The 12,389-nt window shown below is 44.9% G+C and overlaps 1 protein-coding gene across 3 annotated transcripts in view; it reads left to right on the forward strand.

Annotated features, from left to right (window-relative positions):
• The first annotated feature begins 306 nt into the window (after positions 1-306).
• PAK5 (p21 (RAC1) activated kinase 5) overlaps positions 307-12,389 on the forward strand; it is a 113,885-nt gene continuing 101,802 nt past the window's right edge. For 2 of the 3 annotated variants that reach the window (XM_075267415.1, XM_075267416.1), the window contains exon 1: positions 307-447. In XM_075267415.1, coding sequence (XP_075123516.1) covers positions 324-447 — 124 coding nt within the window. In that variant the 5' untranslated portion in view covers positions 307-323. Of the gene's footprint in view, positions 448-8,390; positions 8,592-12,389 lie in introns of those variants that run through there. The other variant, XM_075267417.1, reaches the window with a different exon arrangement.

The raw sequence follows: 12,389 nt of genomic DNA on the forward strand, positions 1-12,389 counted from the left end.
CAGTATATATAGGTCTATATCCCTATAGTGCAGGATATACTGTATATGTATCACTATAGATCAGTATACAGTATATATAGGTCTATATCCCTATAGTGCAGGATATATATGTATCACTATAGATCAGTATACAGTATATACAGGTCCATATCCCTATAGCGCAGGACGTGTCCTCCTATCGCACACAGATAGCCCCCAGGCCGGGTGTAGCGGGTGTTGAGTCCCCACAGCGCCGCCTCCCGGTTCAGCTCCGCCGCGTTCTGGAGGTCGGGGCCGCGCCTTCTCTCCGCCGTGCTCTCTCTCTCTCTTTCCCCCGTTGTGGGATGGCCGTGGGTCGGGAGCGAGCAGCCTGGGCCGGCACATGCCCGGACCCCGGGGATCAGCGGGAAGATGGCGCTGAGAGCCGAGTGAGCAGGCGGGATGCCACGGATTTCATGACGGCAGCGGGTAGGTGTCAGCGCCCTGTCAGCATCAGCACCAGGCGGGAGCGGAGCATCCTCCCCCGGCCGCAGCCTCTGCATCCCTCCTCCGCTTCCCTTTTGTTCTCGGCCCGGGTGCCCTGCTCATCCCGTTGTGTAGCCGTGCAGCAGGCTGCCATCCCGGCGGTGCCCGGGGCTGCCGTGTGTGCGGGGCTTTGTTGTGTGCGGGCCTGCAGTGTGTCATCAGACATTGCCATCTTGTCATGTAGGACTTTCTGGTCTGTGCCAGTCCTGGGGTCACTGCCATGACTTTCCCCTCTGACACAGATGTGACCTCTGCTGGTGCCCCCCAGGTCAGTGCCAGGGTCAGGGCCTGCACATGGGTGACTTATTCTGTATGTGATGTGTCCTGTATACTTATATTACATTGTGTGGTCATCCTGATATCTGGTGTCATAGTCACTGCAGGTGAAAAAATAGCAAAACATGTAACGTACTAGTCACCTGCTTGCTGATGGTTTCCATAAATATTCTCATATTGTTTATCATTGTGTCTTTAGCTAATAGTAATTGTTACCATTGGGTTCTATAGCATGTTATTATTATTGTATCATGTAGAACTTCATATCGTTTTCTATATTGGTGTCTTCTCAATATTTTGTGCCTTTTACCCACTTTCCTGCCCACATTGACACCTAGGGCAAGAATTTACTTGGCTTCCCTAGCCTAGTATCTAAATCCCCTGGCCTGAGTAACTTGTTGGTACCCCGAGGCACGCAGCACTTTGGGGCGCACACCCACCAGGCAGGGACACCCGACCAAATTCTAGCCAATGGGGTTCCGCAGGACCTGTTGTTAATAGATGGGCCATTTTTCTCTTCTTCTGGTACTTCAATGGACAGAATAAGGAAGATGTGAACAGGCTCTTAATAGTCAGCCATCTGCGGGTTGTGCAGTCTCCAGTTCATTGATACGTTTCGGACTTGTATGGCGGTGGAGATTCTCTGGGCTATTGCTGAGCAGGTTATCCTATATGCTGATACAATAGTCATTGGCACTTAAAGGGGTTGTACAAAGTTTTTAAGTTATTTGCTATTGATATTATAGGCCCTATGTATATGTATAATATAGAGAATAACTTTAGATCGGCGGTGGTCTGACCACTTGGACCCGCACTGATCCTGAGAACAGGGCTGTGATTCTCCCGGCTAAGGCCTGGCTCACATCTGCAATCGGGCCATTGCAGAGAGAAAAGTCCTACAAGCAGAAACTGAGCGGCAACCACACAGACCCTGTTATAGTCTATGGGATCCGCGGGTATCCTATGGTAATCGCTTTTTTAGCCGGAAACCCATTTGCAGATGTGAACTGGACCTAAGCATAGACCCTGTCGCTCCATTCATTATCTATGAGAGTGCCTGAGATTTAACTTATCCAAGTATTCGCAGGATCGGTGATAAGGGTCTGATCAGTGGGGACCCTTGTACCCCGACACAGGGGCACTGCCACGCCATTCATTTCTTTGGAGCTGATGAAGATAGCCCGGCGCTGTGCTCTGACCCTCTGCGCAGTCCCATAGAGATTTGTGGTGCACTAACACAGTTACATGACCCTCCATTTAGAGCGGAATACAAGGGTCCCATGTTCTTATGATCGTTGGCCGCCCCCAAATTCATACCCTGACAGTCATGGTCAAACTTTAGCAGGTCAAAACTGTTTACATACAGTATGTTTTCTATATGTTTCTGGGAAAGCTGGGTCGGTTTGATAACAATATTAAATTCAATGTTGGTTGTCAAGCAGGGGTTAAACTTTTCCCATTCATGCGGCAATAGACTAATATATCACTAGGCAGATTTATTATTCAGGGCTGTGGAGACCGTAGGCCTAACCACCGACTCCTCTAGTTATCCATAGCCTGACTCTGACACTTGCCCTGACTCTGACTCCTTCAGCTGTGGTCAGTCAGAAGCAGTAAAGATCCTCTAATTCACAAAAAAAAAAAAAACAGGGATTGACTCCTATGAAAAATTATCATGAAATATTAATAAGTGTAACTTTTTTCCAACTCCACCCAAAATTGTTCCCGACTTAGGAAAGCGTGTTTGTTGTTGGGAAAGCTGGGTATGGCAGCTATATTGGATGTTGAAGGATGCTTTCACATGAAGTAACACTCTGCTCATTCTGACAAGTAAACACTAGAGATGAGCGAACACTGTTTGGATCAGCCGATCCGAACAGCACGCTCCCATAGAAATGAATGGAAGCACCTGTGACGCTGACTTTGCTGGCGGCCGGCCGGCGTCACAGGTGCTTCCATTCATTTCTATGGGAACGTGCTTTTCGGATCGGCTGATCTGAACAGTGTTCGCTCATCTCTAGTAAACACGTGTCAGGGTGAGCGCTGTAAAACAGAATCCCATTGACTTCAATGGGTGCCGTCTTACGCACGCTACACATTGAAATCAGTGGGAGGCTTTTTAACCCATTGATTTCAATGTGTAGCGCGCGTAAGACGGCACCCATTGAAGTCAATGGGATTCTGTTTTACAGCACTCACTCTGACACGTGTTTACGTGTCAGAATGAGCGGAGCGTCACTCCGTGTGAAAGCAGCCTAAAACCGATATAAGATGAGGTCCTACGTTGAGGAAATACAGTAGAAAAAAAAACCGCAGCATTTTATATTAGCGGCAAAGTGATCGAGATTTTGGTTAATCCCATCCAAACTTTATGGAAAAATACAGCGGCAGAAAAGCTCTACCTCTAAATACGCATGCGTTTTTGGAAAACGTAGCCTGTCAATTTTAAGCCTCGGAAATACAATTTATTACAGATTTTAATATAGGAAGAAAAACTACAGAGAAAAACAAAGCAAAAAGATAATGGAAAATCAAATGAATTTTCGCTACGCTTTTTCCCTGCTGCGTTTTTTAACTGCGGTTCGCTAGGTGGGGCGTTAGCCATAGAGAGATTATATGAGAGCTTTTACCAACTTTACAGAAGCTGTCTCAAGGAACTATAGAGACTAAAGGTATGTTCACACGTCAGATTTGCGTATTATTGATCTATGGCAGAGTTTCACAGACGACGTTTATTTCTGACATCGATATATAGGTAGACGTGTCTTGGACCTGCACACGGATTAGTCCCATCAGGTGATGCTGGTCAACACCATGCTAACCCGCAGAATAAGTTGCATGCTACTCATTGTCGCAACTTTTCTTCCACATGGACATTTTTCATAGGTTGCAATTAGAGTCGCAGAAACCCCATTCACATGCATGGGATGAGGATTGTCACAGATTATACACAGATGGCAGTGTGGGGTTGTAGGTCGGATTTAAAGGGGTTTTCTTGGACATATAATAATGAATCATCCATGGTCTAGGTCTTCAGTATGTGAGTGGTGGGGTCTGACATTTGGGTGAGTGCTGTAGCCTAGTCACTGAATACCAAGTATAACTCTGCCCGTGCATGGGAACTTTTACAGGAGGCTCTGCTGATTTGTTGGGGTCCCCGGTGTCAGACCCCCACTGATCACATATTATTGACCTATCCATCAGTAAGTAAGAGACACCGTGTACTTATTGCCGGACTGTTATTGAACAGCACGAACCTCCCCCATTTACTGAGGTCAGTGATCATGGGAACTGGACAAGAATAGGACCAGTCCTGAGTTTTGCCCCATATACGGGACGTGAAAATACATGTGTATGAATGGTTTAGTGTACCAGTCATGAAAAACATGGCTAGCACACTGACAGTGCACACGTGTGCATAAGGTCTTAGTCCTAAGCCGGAAACCTCTTTTAGGCTAAGGCCCCACCTAGCGAGCCACAGCCAAAAAGCGTTGCAGAAAACACTGTGGCGGAAGCGCTTTTCACATGAAGTCCGCAGAATTTTCCTTTGCGGTTGTTCTGCCCCTATTATACCTATGCGGAAACGCCAGGGTTTCCTAGGTATAAGTGACATGGTGCAATTTACAAAAGTGCTTGTGTTTTTGGAATCGCAATATTTCTGTAGCAGATTATTTTCTGCAATGTGTGGATGGGATTAGTCAGAGTCCCATCCACTTTGCAGGTACTGTAATATGCAGCGTTTTTTGGCAAAACGCTACATATCCACAAAGTGGTCCCCCGGCCTTAGGTAGCTGAAAACACACAGCAAAATCTTCACTGCATTTTGCGTTTTTGCCTCCCCCATATAAGTTTTTAGGGAAAACACTGTTTTTGCAAGTAAAATTAATTCTGGTTTTTTTTTGTTTTTTTTTTTTCAAAAATACCTGCGTTTTTAAACAATGGGGCACATTTTTCAATTATCAATGATATTGTGGCGCACATTTCCTGCAAGGACTATTCATGTGCAAAACCTGTGCTACAACCCCTGTTCTGCCCCTCACTTGCCACATGGTGTGAATGTGGGCCAAGTGGGGCCGACAGATTCATTATAACTCAGATCAATTTTCCGGTATGAGTTATAATGGAAGTCCTGGTGTAGGTTTCCTTTCTGGAGAAGGCCGAAGCCTCTTCATAAACCTCTCGTTCCCTGCGGTACACTACACCAATCTTAATGAATCTGCCTCACTGTGTTGCGGGGATGAGATTAAGCAAAAATGTTTTCACTTTTCTGGGACTGTAAAATAAGTAATTAATCGAAAAAGAACCGAAACTGAACGTCAACGAGGATAACCAATGGGATTTTGTTCACATCAGTGATTTTGGTCCAATTATTACAGTATTCATAAGGTTCTGAAGTTTCTTTCGGATTGAACACGTCCGAACTGAAGCTGCTATTTTTATACTGTATTCTGTGGGTCTCTTCAAACCTACCAGTATAATGATCGGCATCCCAGGTGAGCAAACATAAAAAAACAGTATTACTCACCTCTCCTGGGCTCCGTGAAGCTCCCTCTTCTCTTCCGGTGTTCTGACTGATGTCAGGCCGGTGATGGAGCAGTCACATTGGTCATGCAGCTTCGTGATACTTATGTCTATGCGTCATGACACCACATTTGGCAAAAGAACAGGGAGCTGTGCCAGAGCCCAGGAGAGGTGAGTAATAGAGATGAGCGAACACTATTCGAAACAACCGTTTCGAATAGCACGCTCCCATAGAAATGAATGGAAGCGGCCGGCATGCAGACTTTGCCGGCGGCCGGCCGCTTAACCCCCCGTGTGCTGGCTACGTCCATTCATTTCTATTGGAGCGTGCTATTAGACTGTTTCGAATAGTGTTCGCTCATCTCTAGTGAGTAACACTATTTGTTATGTTTGATCACCTTCTCTGGGTCTCCGCTTGTTATACTTTTAGGGCTGAAGGGACCCCAATGTATAATAGTAGTTTTGGCTCGGACATGTTCGGTTGATATGAAACCGCTGGGCAAACCTTCCAAATTGAATTTCACAAGGTTCGCACAACACTTATTTATACTTTATAAGGTGCATGATTTTAAAAGGGGCGTGCCCAAAATAATTGACATTAATCCGAATCAAGGTAAAATGCCCGCTCTACTGTAAAATGCAACATTTGTTCCATTGCGTTTTCACAAAGGGCAAGAAGTTTTGTTTGTGTTGTAGTTTTTTCCAACCTTATCAATTATATCAGTTATGCGGAATTTATCTCACACCACAAATCTGGCACCGACTAGGGTGTAGGGAGTCAATTAAGACTGGTGCACAGATCGCCAATCTTAATAAATTCTCCCCTATGTTTCTTATATTTACGGTTTGCCGTATGACTGAATGGTTTGAGGGAAACATATAGCTTTGGAGGAGCTATAGAAAAACTTTACCACCCAAAGTCAATGTTAGGAAATTATGTCACAAAATGTTCGAGGTTCGATATTCGTTTCGAGTAGCCCCTCAATATTCGACTACTCGAATCGAATATCGAACCCCATTATAGTCTATGGGGGGAAAATGCTCGTTTCAGGGGTACCAAATCCACGAGTGAGGGTCGGGCTGGATCCTCCGAGAAGTCTTCTCCGTGGAGCGTCCCCGCGGCGTCTTCCGGCTCTGAATTCACTCTGCCACGCCGCGGGGAAGCTGCACGGAGAAGACTTCTAAAGGTAGGAGAAGAACCAGCGTTGATTGGCCGACTGTATAGCATTCGGCCAATCAATGCTGGTTCTGCATTGAACTTTTACATTCGAATAGCGAGTGGTACTCAATCGAGTACGAGTATTTCGAATACCGTAGTATTCGATCGAATACCTACTCGATCGAATACTACTTGCTCATCTCTTCATGTGTTATGCTCCGCATCCTGTGGAGAATCCTAAGGATCGGACCTATTGTAAGACAATGGCAGACACTTGCGTGGATCTACTTTTGCACGTGCTACAGAAATCGGTGTCCACCTGAGGCCTAGTTCACATCTGTGTTCGGGGTTTGGGGAGTCCACATGGGGACCCCCTGATCGGAATACTGAACGCATTGACAAGCGGTAAGCACTGAAAGCACACGGGCCCTATGGACTATAATGGATCCATGTGTTTTCCGCACCATGTCCGCACGAGTCATGCAGAGAGGAAAGTGGTTCTTGAGTCAGGAGGCTCTGACTCCTTCATAAATGGCTGAAAGCCACGGTCAGATGGAAGATTTGAAGCTCCTGTAGTGTAGCAAAACAGTAGTGATTGATTTCTGAAGAAGTTACATATGCAACAAGCTCAGCGTGTAAGACTATGTGCACATCTGTGAGCATTCTCTGTTCAGAGACTCTGTCGCAGTGTCGGTCAGAAATGTCCAACTTTAGTAAAAAAAAAACAAAAAAAACCCCACATGGACACATATAGATCCCATTGTAGCCAGTGAGGGTCCTCAGGATCCATTTGTGTCTCACCCTGAATCCGTTTGTGTCCGCCATTTCTGGGGTTCTGCCACGGACCAGAAAAACAGATAGGACAGTGCAGATGTGAATATGTGAATGTTATGTAATTATACAGTATCAATAATAGTATAATAAAATTTTTAATAATTGTTTTATATTGAAGCTGGAGTCGGATCTGACTCGGACCATTCCAAAGTCCTGATTTCGCTTACAATCCTATGACCTGTATAGATGTGTTCAGCCTCTACGAGGTATCTGATCATTTGCAGGGGGAGGTGGAGACATTATCCCATATACTCCACTTCATGTTCAGTGAATCAGAAGAACTCTGTAGAAGGCCAGGACCACACAGTGACAAAGAGTTGTGCGACTTTATGCGATAAGGCCCCACGCTGCGGAAAGACAAAAATGGCTTCAGAAGGAATGGGAAATACAGTATATAAGAAATTCTTATACTTCTCCCTTCTGCTCAATCCACTTCTGGCTTTGGCTTGAAAAAACGCAGCAAAATCTGCAACAAAAAAAGTTGCGTTTCTGCAAAGTGGGGCGTTAGTTTTAAATTTCCTTTCAGGACATGTGTCATGTCCCTTCTTCTACATTCTCTATGGCCACGTTCACATCTTCGCCATGGCAGTGTCCGCCTGAGCAGAGGAAGTTGTCCTGCACGGATGACTTTTTACTCCACCGGTTTCAGTTTTAAAATCACGGACCCCATTTTAGTCAATGGGGTCTTTCAGACGAAGTATGTTACCGCTATTATGAATGGAGCAGAACAACGGAGTGTGAACCTTGTATTATATGCTATTATAACTGCTTTGATCTATTTTGTACCTTGTCATACCAAATACACGTGTTGGATTCCCTATCACTGACCCCGAGGGTCCTACGTATAGTAAGATCACGACCGGGTACGTTTGTTGCTCCTGAAAAGCCTACGTAAATAAGCGATTTCATCTCCCTGTTACTTGTAAGAGTTTCCAGGCCGTCCTGTGGAGCAGCAGAGCTGAGCGTGCGCTCCATATGGCCACCCTACAATGTTTGCGGCGCTCCCACATGCTCATATGGATTGTAGGCATCTCTCTAGGCTGCTGGAAGCCCCCAGTTGCCTCCCATTCTTATTTGACGGCGCAGTTGACTTGTTTCCCTGGTGATGAGAAGCGACTATTAAGATGAGCAGATGGCTCCAGATTATCAGGGTCAGGCTCCACAAATCCTGTTTTTGTGAAATTTATTGTTATCTGACAATAGGCGTCTTTGATATCGGGACCTGCTTTAAGAAAACGCTTCAGTGGTTCAGGATGGGAAGATGGAGGTAGTTGTTCTTAGACTTCGCTCGCTGCCGGTACGTACGATATCCCTCATTTCACTTTTGCACTTATTAATATTTGAAGGCTTGCACTTTGTGACATGGAAATAGTTGTCGGCCGGGAATCGCTCATGCATACTGTCTATAAGTGCAGCGTTACCGTTCATTGCATGCTATATCATAGCAGAACAATGCAATATACACGGGGCGCAGAGCCCGGGGCAGCACATGGAGGACATATGGCTCCCTAGATCGCTTTTAGGGGAGAATACTTCTGTGCATGTAACATCCAATATGTCATAGTATTTTGTGTTGGATTTGTAGGCACTATGTATGCTTCTGTATGAATTCGGGTGCACACAGGGGTACGCTAGATGTCTCAATGGAAACCCTGCTACATAACTGACCTGCTGTACCCCTGTGTACATGAGCCATAGTCTCTCCAGAAGTCAACTATAGAAAAGATGACTTGGGGTAAAGCCCTACATTGCCATCATGTAGGATATTTTCCAAAAGCTGCGTTGTACAATATCTGAAAAGTGAATGAGATTCTGGCTAATCCCATCCACACATTGTAGGAAAAAAAAATGCTGCAATTTAAAAAAACACCCACATTTGTAAAAAATCTCAGCATGTCAATAAGGCTGGGTTCACACCTGCGCCCGATCTTCATTCTGGGATTCTTCTGTTCCCCATTCCGAAAGCAGGACGTTTGTGTCCACATTTTTCTGGCGGAAATTGGGCGCTAACCTGGCAGATCCCATTATAGTTTATGAGGTCTGCGGGTAACCGCTTTTTTAAGTGGATTAGGTTTCTGTTCCCCAAGAAGACCCCACATATGGAAACCCAAACACAGGTGTGAACCTAGCTTTATACCCGCGGAAATGCTGGTGTTTTCCTAAGGGTAAATTCACATGGCAGCAAAGGTTTCCGGCTTTTCGTGCGGCTAGCCGCGTCAGGATGCCGGTGCAGTGCATTGCCATTCCATCGCAGCATCCCGCTCCTGATTAGTCCCCAATGAATGGGCTTAATCAGGACGGAGTCTCGAGCCTCAGATGCCGCGGCTGACTCAGCTGCAAAATCCGCATGAAGATTGGGCATGTTGCTTTTTTTCCGCACTAGCTGAAAAAAATCGCTAGCGGGCAAAAGCGGCGAGTGACTCCCTTTGAAATGAATGGGAGACGGATTTTGAGGCGGATTCCGCGTCAAAATCCGCCTGCAAAAAACTCTGTGTGAACATAGCCTTATAGGTTTAATTAGGGAAGAAAATCTGCAGATTAAAATCTCTGCAAAAATGGAATGAAAACGACTGGGGAGAAAAACATTTTTTTCGCATTTCCATTGCGTTTTTTCTGCCACTTTTTTAAAACTGCTTTCCACTACGTAGGGCCTTAGGCTAAGGGTATGTTCATGAAGATTTTTTTTGCAGGCTGAAAAAATCTACTTCAGAAATTAGGAAACTTTTTTGATGCTTTTTTTATGATTGAAAAAAAAAAAAAGCTTCAAAAACCAGGTTAACCATTTTTCCGACTCCCATTGATTTTAATGGTTTTTTTCAAGGCGGAATCTGCCTGAAAATAGGACGTCGCTTTTTTTGTTTATTTTTTCAGCTAGATGAAAAAAATCTGCTTCTGACTCTGAATGGGAGGTGTTTTTTGAGGCAGATTCCGCTTCAAAATCATTGGAAAATTCCAATTTTGCTGGAGTCAGTGGAGCAGCACCTATAAATGGATGGTAAGAACTTGAATTGGTGATGGTGAAAGATTCTCTCTATGGCTTGATATACCGTAGATTATCTTGTTTTTTTTTAATCTAAAGCCAGGAGTGGATTGAGCATTCCCTTTGTAGTCACTCAAAAAAACGTAACAAAATCTGCATCAAAAAAAGCACATGGGGGGGGCGGATTTTGGCACCGAGAGTGATGCGGGGAGCCGCGTCACTCTTGGGTGAAAACCAGCCTGTCGTGGACGCGGCTTTCCCTTTCAGAGTCGGCTCAAATGAATGGGCCGACTCCGAAGGTTGCTGCCACCAGGCAGAATCCACGCAGCTCGCTAGTGGTCTCCATAGACCACGATTGTGAGGCAGCGGATTATAACATGGATTCTGCGCCATAATCCGCCACCTCTTTCCCCTTGTGAACAGGCCCTTACCCTAATGCTTTCTCTGGCAGTTATGTGACAATTTTAATATTACTGATATACAGTAATATTCTCATTCCACCTCCTTCACCTGGGCCTAATCAGCAGTGCAATGGGAATGCTGCAACGGGATGCCAATGCCACATGCTGTCTCGGGTAGCCTGCGGGAGGAAAGCGACGGTGGAAAATTCCTTTTCCTTTTGCGCTGTGTGAACTTACCCTTAAATGTTTATTGTGCAAAATCCCGTTAAGGATAAGACCCCACGTAGTCTCAAAATCTGCCATAAAAAACGCCTCCCTTTCATTTCAGTGGGAGTCAGAAGCAGATTTTTTCCTCTAGCTGAAAACCTCCCCCCAAAAAAACGACATGACCTCACTAGTCTCATCGGACTCATCTCTGGTGCTCCCGGCACCTGTGCAGTTCTTCATTGAATCCAAGGACATACACTCTGGCTTCACTGCGCACGTGCTGACATTACAGCGCAAGTGCACTGAAGTCAGGGTGTGTTCTGACTTCTTAGAAGATCTGCATCAGTGCTCTGGGGGTCTGTTGTGACACCAGCACTTGGCATCTGGAGCAGAGAAGAAAAGCGGAGTTGAGTGCTGAGCAACAAGTGCAGTTAGTTTTGGTGCCTAATGTGCTATTTAAGCTCTGTAATGTTACAAGGGCGGTGTCAGGCAGGTAGGCGGTGCCATGAGGAAGGTACTTCGGTACCGAAACGCGTAGCAACTTTTTTGGATCTGAAACTCATGTAATCCCCTCTTTTTTAATGGGAAAAAAATAAAAGTTAATTTTTATTTATACCGGATGTCTCTTGGATCCTTTCCCAGTTTGAGCAGAGTCTTTTTATCTGGAGTCTTATATTGTGTAGTGGCCTGAGTTCATGCAGTGGCTTTTTTCATCTCCTGGGATTTATAAGGATACGCTATATGGTGAGCTGAAAACAATCTTTTTTTGTTTGTTTCGGTGTCAGGCAGGGGGTGTGACTCAGGGCACCAATCAGAGGCAGCCATTGTCAGAGCTCAGAATCACACCCTTTGTCTGCTCCTGCTTGACACGGCCCTTCTAACAGTACAGAACCTAAATAGTATATCAGGCACCAAAACTAACAGCAATGATTGCTCAGGAACGGTGGGGGCTAGAGAAAAATTCCGATTGTGCTGGAATCGCCGGAGCAGCAGCCATTAACAGATGATATAGAGATGGAGGTGGTGAAAGGTTCTCTTTAAATATTGATGACCTATCCGTGACCAAAATGTCGGACATACTCCTAAATGATATAAATAAATAAAAAAAAATACATGTTCCGGTGGAAAAAGAAAAAGCCCTACATAGCTAAGTACACAGACAGGTGTCAGAATATTACCTTTATAATAATGTTTTTGAAGTTTTAGATTTTTGTAAAAAAAACTATATAAATTTGTTATCGCCAACTCAAACAAGTTAAGGAACGCGTCATTTTTACCATACAGCGAACGCCGTAAAAACGAGACCCATATGAAGGCAGTTTTTCTCTTAATTCCACCCGATTCTGAATTTTTAGAGCTTCCTATGGAATATTAAATGGTATCATGACAAAATAAAATTTGTCCTATAAAAAATAAGTCCCCATACAGTTCTAGGAACAGAAAAATACAGAAGGTGTAAGTTTTGGAAGACGGTAAGTCAGAAATGGGCTAAGGGTGGTGAGAAAAG

The sequence above is a fragment of the Leptodactylus fuscus genome, chromosome 3 (genome assembly GCF_031893055.1).
Source record: "Leptodactylus fuscus isolate aLepFus1 chromosome 3, aLepFus1.hap2, whole genome shotgun sequence".
Lineage (NCBI taxonomy): Eukaryota > Metazoa > Chordata > Amphibia > Anura > Leptodactylidae > Leptodactylus > Leptodactylus fuscus.